This window comes from Ictalurus furcatus, chromosome 25 (assembly GCF_023375685.1).
Source record: "Ictalurus furcatus strain D&B chromosome 25, Billie_1.0, whole genome shotgun sequence".
Taxonomy (NCBI): domain Eukaryota; kingdom Metazoa; phylum Chordata; class Actinopteri; order Siluriformes; family Ictaluridae; genus Ictalurus; species Ictalurus furcatus.
The window spans coordinates 3,442,132-3,450,000 of record NC_071279.1 but is presented as its reverse complement, the minus strand read 5'-3'; the positions used below and the strand labels follow the sequence as shown (position 1 = coordinate 3,450,000).

The 7,869-nt window shown below is 37.9% G+C and overlaps 1 protein-coding gene across 4 annotated transcripts in view; it reads left to right on the top strand.

Annotated features, from left to right (window-relative positions):
* bpnt1 (bisphosphate nucleotidase 1) overlaps window positions 1–4,254 on the top strand; it is an 11,402-nt gene extending 7,148 nt beyond the window's left edge. For all 4 annotated transcript variants that reach the window (XM_053614482.1, XM_053614480.1, XM_053614481.1 and 1 more), the window contains 4 exons: window positions 319–410; window positions 743–940; window positions 2,910–3,015; window positions 3,126–4,254. In XM_053614482.1, the coding sequence (XP_053470457.1) occupies window positions 319–410; window positions 743–940; window positions 2,910–3,015; window positions 3,126–3,277 (548 nt within the window). In that variant the 3' untranslated portion in view covers window positions 3,278–4,254. The remainder of the gene's footprint in view (window positions 1–318; window positions 411–742; window positions 941–2,909; window positions 3,016–3,125) is intronic.
* Window positions 4,255–7,869: the final 3,615 nt, after the last annotated feature.

The following is a 7,869-nucleotide window of genomic DNA, read 5'->3' as shown; positions in this document are numbered from 1 at the left end:
TTTGTGACAGAATATAAACATTTTCAGAAAGTTACGACGTCAGTCATTTATGCAGTTGACCCTTTGTACTTTTGCCCCAAAAGCTTTAAAACGGTTTAACAATGCTGTAAGAACCACACCTTTTCATTGGGCTTTTCATCTAAGATTTGATTTCTACACAGATCAACCATTGCCACTTGTGACTCTGGATGATGAGATACTGTATGTATTTTAAGAAAGGAAAAACTTAAGGAAAAGACGTTTTAAAACCAAGTGTGCCTATCATGTGGAGTGTATTATCAGAGAGGTGTGTGTATGTGTGTGTGTGTGTGTTTTCAGGGCTCCTGGATCATGTAACTGTGCTGATAGGCATCGCTCATAAAGGAAAAGCAATCGCTGGAGTGATCAATCAGCCCTTCTATAACTACCAGGTCAGGCAGTCACACGTACTACAATACAAATGGTCTATATGGGCCAGAGTATTCATAAATCAATACAAAATACAAATCCATTATTCGTTGTTGCAGTTATTTGTTGTCTATTTAATATTATTATTATTATTATTATTATTATTATTATTAAGTGTCCTATCTAGCATGTATGCCTGCCTTGTGCTCAATGTTCCCAGGTTTTTTTTTTCTTTAGTAGCATTTGTTCAGGAGGTGTGTTTGTATGATGTCTTTGACAGAGAAAAGGTTCAGAGATGATGTGTGTAATGTTGTTTGTGGGTTTACTAATGCGAACGTGCAATGTGAAATTTCAGGTGGGTGCGGGTGCCACTTTGGGCCGAACTATCTGGGGAATGTTGGGTTTGGGATCCTTCGGGTTCCAGCTACAGGAAGTCCCAGAGGGGAAACGCATCATCACCACCACTCGCTCTCACAGCAATAAACTCGTTACAGATGCCGTCCAGGCCATGGAGCCTGATGATGTCATCAGAGTGGGAGGAGCTGGGAATAAGGTGTGTGTGTGACTAGGATTATTGTTATTATTATTATTATTATTATTATTATTATTATTATTATTATTATTAGAATAAACTGCTGCAGAAATGTTTTGCAGAGATTTTGAAAAAAAGCTTGCAGAGATTTGATTTGCTTACAGTGAGGATGGCAGCACTTGGGTCCCGGCTAATACTAAGACCTCTGATATCAATTTCACATCAAAAGTTTTTAAAGTAGGATCAGTGTAATTTTCTCAGTAATATTTCTTGATTAGTATCATGAAGAAAAAAACCCCCAGAAAATAAAACAATTCAAATCAGAAAATGGGATTAACAGTGTCTGGTGCAACTGCGAGCCAGTGCACTCTTAGTACCCGTCCCAAGCCTGCAAAATGGGGAGGGTTGTATCAAGAAGGGCATCCGGCGTAAAACCTGAGCAGAATCAAAATATGCAGACGGGTGATCCAGGAACAGGAGCAACGGAAAGAGGGAAAAAATAAGGATCTGGTGCAACTGCATCGATTTACACGAAAGAAGAAAGGTTAAAAAAAAAAAAAAAAGGTTACTGAATGTCAATGCACACCGCAACTGTACATCCTCCTGTCTGTGTGTCTGTAGTAGTGAATCTTAAAAAACTATTGTTTTTGTATCATACTGTATACAGTGTAATGAGATTGTACATTGTACCATCTGAAAGATAGATATACTCATTATAATGGCCAGTTTAACCTACTTTTTTTTTTTTTTCACTCTCAATTAAAACACAATGTACGGTAGGTGAACCATAGCAACAACAACAAAAAAAAAAATCGGAAGCATCCATCATTCAATAATTGCCAGAACTGTGCATTTTAACACTAATTAACTTGAAGTGCTTTGATACAAGAGCTGCTTGATATTACCGCATACAGACGAGTGCAAACACTTTAGAAATGCTTTCAGAGAGAACCGACTTGGTTTATAATTGATCATTCAAGGTATTTTTTTTTTTTTCCCCCCAAGCATTTTTCTGAAGGAGCAAGGATTTTATTTTATTTTTTCCACATATGAGATGAAACAGGTTTTGGTGATAATATTAATTATACTAAGAATAAAAATGAAAACCTGCTGAAGTTAGAATTCTCCCTGGCATTTTGCAAAATGTATCTCATAATGGATGCATTATATTAAGTCGTATAAACAGTACGAAATAAAACCATATAATCTTCACTGCTCTACAGATACACAGTAGATGTGTACATCCAGAGGTGGTGACTTCAGACTTTCAGAAAATGAATTGTCTACATCTGATGATGGCAGCTTCACGTCTTCAATTTGGGAAACATCTTTTTTGCTTGTTCCTATGAGGTTCTAGCCAGAAAAAAATAATGCTTTGATCTTTGGCCCAAATCATTTTATAAAAAATTTGAGCGATGTGATTGCTGTTCCAAATTTAGGTTGTAAGATCAGAGAGAGAAAATTGCTACATGCATCATATGACAAAAATTACTGCAAAATCGAGTAAACTCCATAATATTTGGAGGAGCTTGCAATTTTTCCGAATTATCGCAGGTTTTCCACAGATTTGAACCAAGACACGTCACGTGACGTTATCACAACTCGTGTTCGGCCAAAGCCCTCTTCGATTCACGTGCGTCGAACACGAGTACTGCTAAAAAGTCTCATTTACCAACAAACATCACTGTGAAAGGCCGTGCAAAACAATTTCGTGCAACTGCAATTTCGCCAATTCAAGTAGTTTTCCACAAAAAAAAAAAAAAAAACCGCCAAGTTGCATCACAAATTTCAAAATAAAGCATTTTTGGCCGCAACAATCACAAAAAAGTCCTGTATGGACTGACGAGAATAAAATATCAGTGTTGCTACATTCTAATATTTCCATACAGCAAGGTAAAAACAAACCCATTCATATCTCCGAAACTGTTTTTACACTAGAATCCCTCCGTGTGTATTGATAAGTGTTCCCCCCCCCGTGCTTTTTCTTCAGATTATTCAGCTCGTGGAGGGAAAAGCGTCTGCGTATGTGTTTGCCAGTCCGGGCTGTAAGAAGTGGGACACCTGTGCAACCGAAGCCATTCTGCATGCTGTCGGAGGTAACACGTCATTTCCCTTTGTGTATTATTCCATTCTGTTTCATTTCTATTACCTCACAATCAATGTACAAACCAGTGGTGTAAAAGGAAGCGCACTTGTGACCCCAAAGGGAAGCTGACTGACATGCACGGGAATGCTTACCGATACGATGCCGATGTGAAGCACATGAACTCCGCTGGTGTGTTAGCCACACTGCGGGATCACCAGTTTTACGCCAGCAGAGTTCCCAAGTCTGTCCTCGAGGCCCTGAAGTCCGACTGAAACGGCCACGACGGCTTTACGGAAGTCTTTCTGCCGTTCAGTGTGGTTCCCTTCAACTGAAATCATTAGAGAAGTCTGTATAGTGTCTTTATCACTGACAGAAAATAGATCTGGAACTGGCACAAGTTTGAAATATTTTAAATCTCAACATTCTCACATTTTGTATAATCTGCCAAATATTTTGGCATATCTGTACACACTTTTTGTACGTGCACTGAGTTAATTGCACATGCCAGTTAATTGCATCAGCCAATCATATACGTTACTGTTTGTGTACATTTGCTGACTGTAGCCCGTGTGTTATAAGCTAGTTGATATTTGAATCTGGAATGATTGACAGTGACATGTTTGTTTTGTATTTTTACTTTTTTATATTTACTGACAATGGAAGCCAAGCCCCCGGCTCATGTCGTTCGTCTCCTCTCGAATTTCCTGCTTGAGAGATGCGATTACCGCGCAGTCCTCACATTTTGTCACCTCACCATGAATGTAAAATGGTTGGAGTTCAATGTTGTGAAATTGATCCAAATATATATTTGAGCTAACATTAGATAAGAATATATTTAATATTCGTTAGCTATAATTATCAGGGATGCCGAAGGGGGAAAAAAAAAACTGTCTGAAAGTGGTCACCAGGGTGGGGCTTACACAGGCCTACAATGAAGTGTAAAATTTACATTTTGACAATTTTAATGTTAACTGGGTCACTTTACCGGTGCAAGTTTCATTGATGGGTTTCATCTGCCGTTGCCTTTACTACACAAAAACTCCAGCATGAATTGCTCTTTTGTTTTGAAGAGCTAATTTTGCATTTATTGTGTGTTGAATTAGAATTTTATTTGAATTAACTATTGACTCTAAACAACATGCTCTTTTTATAAAGCTAAATTTGCCAGTTAATTTAATTCATTGTTGTCATCTGCTCTTGACATTGGCATTAACTCGACAAGAATAAAGACTGCTGAGAGACACCTGGAGTTCTTTGTGGAGTTTGATTTCTGGAGCTAGAGTCACCATAGCATCTCCTATTGCCATCTGTGCTCAAAGTCCCTATTATTAGTAGTATTATTATTATTGGGTGCGTGTTATTCTGATACACCTGCATCAGCCACAGCAGTTGTGCTGTGATTTTTAAATTCTTTAACATCACTTCCAGCTTGAAAAACAGCCTGCAGGCTAAAAAATCTCCTGCAGGATACATCCACACCCCCTGGCAAAAATTATGGAATCTTCACACTTGGAGGATGTTCACCTACAATTTTTTACTTCATAGCAAATAAACAAATGATGACACAAAACAATTTTTGTTTAATAGCTGAACATTCTGGATTCGTGAAACATACCTCAAACAAATTAAGTAGTTTTAATTAATGGCTAATTTTTTTTCCCAGATCAAGTAGAGGAAAAAATTTTGGAATCATCAGCAAAAAAAACATAAATCACAATTAGTATTTGTTGCTCCTTCTCTGGCTTTTCTGATGGTCTGAATTATGTGAGGCACGGACTTCACTAATGGAAAACACTATTCTCGATCATGCTGCTTCCGACTTTCTCGAATAGCTCTTGACCGATCAGCTTTGCAGGATGGAGCCTTGTCCTGGACCAATTTTTTTTTAATTTCCATCAATTTTCAATGGGATTGAGATCCAGATTGTTTACTGGCCGTGTCACTGAGTTGATCTGCCTTTCCTGAAGAAAAGCTTTAACACTCTTAAACATCCTGAAAAATGACTTCATCATCATCACCAAACTTATTTTCTATCGATAGAATGGGAAAACTGTCCAAAACTTCACACCTGTGCATTGACTGATGTTTACCTGACATGCAACACCATATCATAAATGAGCGGGGAAATTTGATTTTCTTCAGACAGTCATCTTTATATGTTTTCATTAGAACGGTACCAGACAGAAGTTCCAGCATCGTCTCCTTGGCCAGTGCAGATTCATGATTCATCATTGAATATCACTTGCATCCAATCACTCCATGATTGCTTCTTTTTAGCCCGCTGTAACGTTGTTTTTGTTCCGTATAGGTCTTAGTGCTGGTTTTCATTTGGCTTTTCTAAATGTAGTCCCATTTCATTCAGCCGATTTCTTACAATCCTGTCACAAACATTGACTCCTGTTTCTGCCCATTTGTTTTTCATCTGGTTTGTTGTGTATTTTCTGCTTTCAGTTTTCTATGCTGATGCTTGCCGTCTTCCCTGGTCTACCCGTATGTTTTCCTTTTTAGACCTCTTCCCATTTGGTTTATACTTGCACCAAACTGACTGGGAACAGCGAACATCTTTTGCCACACTCTGTGTTGGATTTCCTTCTTGAATAATCATTTCCATTGTTTCAATATGACAACTCTCTTGTTGAGGCCATGCTTCGTTCCAAAAAGTCCAAGGTTAAGGTCTGTAAGCAGTCTCTTAACTGAAGACTAATTTGCATTTTTAGACTTCTGCTGGCATTTGTTTTAGAAATGCAAATTACAAGGTGATTTTATCCCCCCCCTTAACATTGAGTAGGGGTGTATGACGTTACGATACGTATCACGATATTTTGAACAAAATTTTTACAGTGAAACTGAAATTCAAATAACCTTTATGTCCGAAACATTAAAAATTTTCAATCACTTTTTGTTGAACATACAACTTAAAGAATTTAAAATATTTCAAGGTTTAATTTAACCTTCTGTATGTAAACACAATTGACTAGGTGTGTCGCTGAACAATAAAACTGAATTTTAACGTGAAAAAATTAGAATTAAGGTAGCTGAAACCTAAGAGAGAACTTCTTATAAGTGGATGGGGCATCTTCGATTTCAATTTCAGTTTCAGCCGAACTCATTTTGCCATGCTACTGCTCCGTTCAAGCGATTTCTGTGAATGCACGTGTGAAGCAGGTGCAGAGTAGGTCACGTTTTGGTAGCTCAACCAATAGCTTGTTTGCCCATGACGTCACGTCAGTGTGTCGCTGTGGCACGAAATGCAGAAAGTCATTTTCTACATAGGAAGCACTATCACAAACTCAAAATGCCCGTTTTGTGTCGTTTATGGTTGATCAAACCAAAAGACCACAAGGAGCTTTTATCGTGTACCAACAGTTGTTGTTCATAAGGGGGAAAAATGCAAGAAATTGACTGAAAAGCGTAGGTAAAAGTTGCCTGTAAACCTGCGACTGTGGTCGGGAAGAGCCAAGTTTTTTCCTCTACTTGAAAATATGCCGTTAATTAAAATCCACAATGTTCAGCTATTAAAAAAAATTGTTTTGTGTCATATCTGTGATTTTATTTTTGCTATGAAGTAAAAATAAATAAATAAATAAATAAATAAGCCAGGTGAACATCCTATAAGTGTGGTGATTGAATTATTTTTGCTAGGGGTTGTAGTAGTCAGAACCGGACACTGATGGGAAAACTAGCTTCACAGTACATCAACAAGGAATCAAAAGCATATATACAGTTGCAATCAAAATGATTCAACCCCCATTGCAAATCAGGTTTATTGTCCAAATGTACAGACTTTCAGCTGTTTGCAATGAACACATCAAACAAAAGCAATTGAAATAGTTCAACACATGAAAGTGGTTTCCCCAAATTCAACTGAAAATGCAGTCCCGTCCCCCCCCCCCCGAATAGAATCCCTCACAACAGCACAAATATGCAAATCACAGGGCCATCACAGGGCCATCACAGTCTCCTGACTTGAACCCCATAGAAAATCTCTGGTGGGATTTGAAGAAGGCGGCTGCAGCAAGAAAACCCAAGAATATTACGGAACTGGATGCCATTGCTTATGGGGAATGGGATAAGATCCCACAGGAACGCTGCCAGAAGCTGGTGTCTGGCTCTACTGAGTACTAAAGATGCTTGCCATGAAGGGGTTGAATAAATTTGAGACTGGAGAAGTCATTATAAGTTGCATTTTCAGTTGAATATGGGGAAACCACTTGAAGCACTCGTTGTGTTGAACTACTTCAATTGCTTTTGTTTGATTCGTTCATTGAAAATAATTAGTTTGACAGTAAACCTGATTTGCAATGGGGGTTGAATAATTTTGATTGTAACTGTATATTTATCAAATTGCTCAGTAAGTGTAGGAGGGGAAAAAAGGTCTATCTTAAGAAACAAAAACTCTAGTTACTTCCTGTACTCATCCCCATTTGTGTCATAATTTACAGTGTATTAATTTCAGTGTTAATTCACCTGAATGATATTGTTGTTTGGTTTCGTGAATGTTTGTGTCTTCGGAGATCTCGATCCAAAAATGTTCCTGTGAGACATTTCAGAAAATAGAGCAGCGGTCATGCTTGACTTAACCTTTGAGGTTATTCTTCACAAAAATAAAGCAATTATGTATGGTTCTGGTTTAATGTGATTTCACAAGGATCATAGTAGTTCTGTGAATATCTTGAGCTTTTTGGCAACATTAAGAAAACAGCAGGGTGGATGAATGCAATATGAGCATGAAAGAAAAAAAAAACAGGTTTGTTTATTAGTTTCTCTCATTAGCAGAGAGTCTGTGTTTTTGTCTCAGATTGACCCAGTGTAAAATTCTGGGCTCAAATTGGTAAAGTATATACACCCTGAGCTACCTTAATAG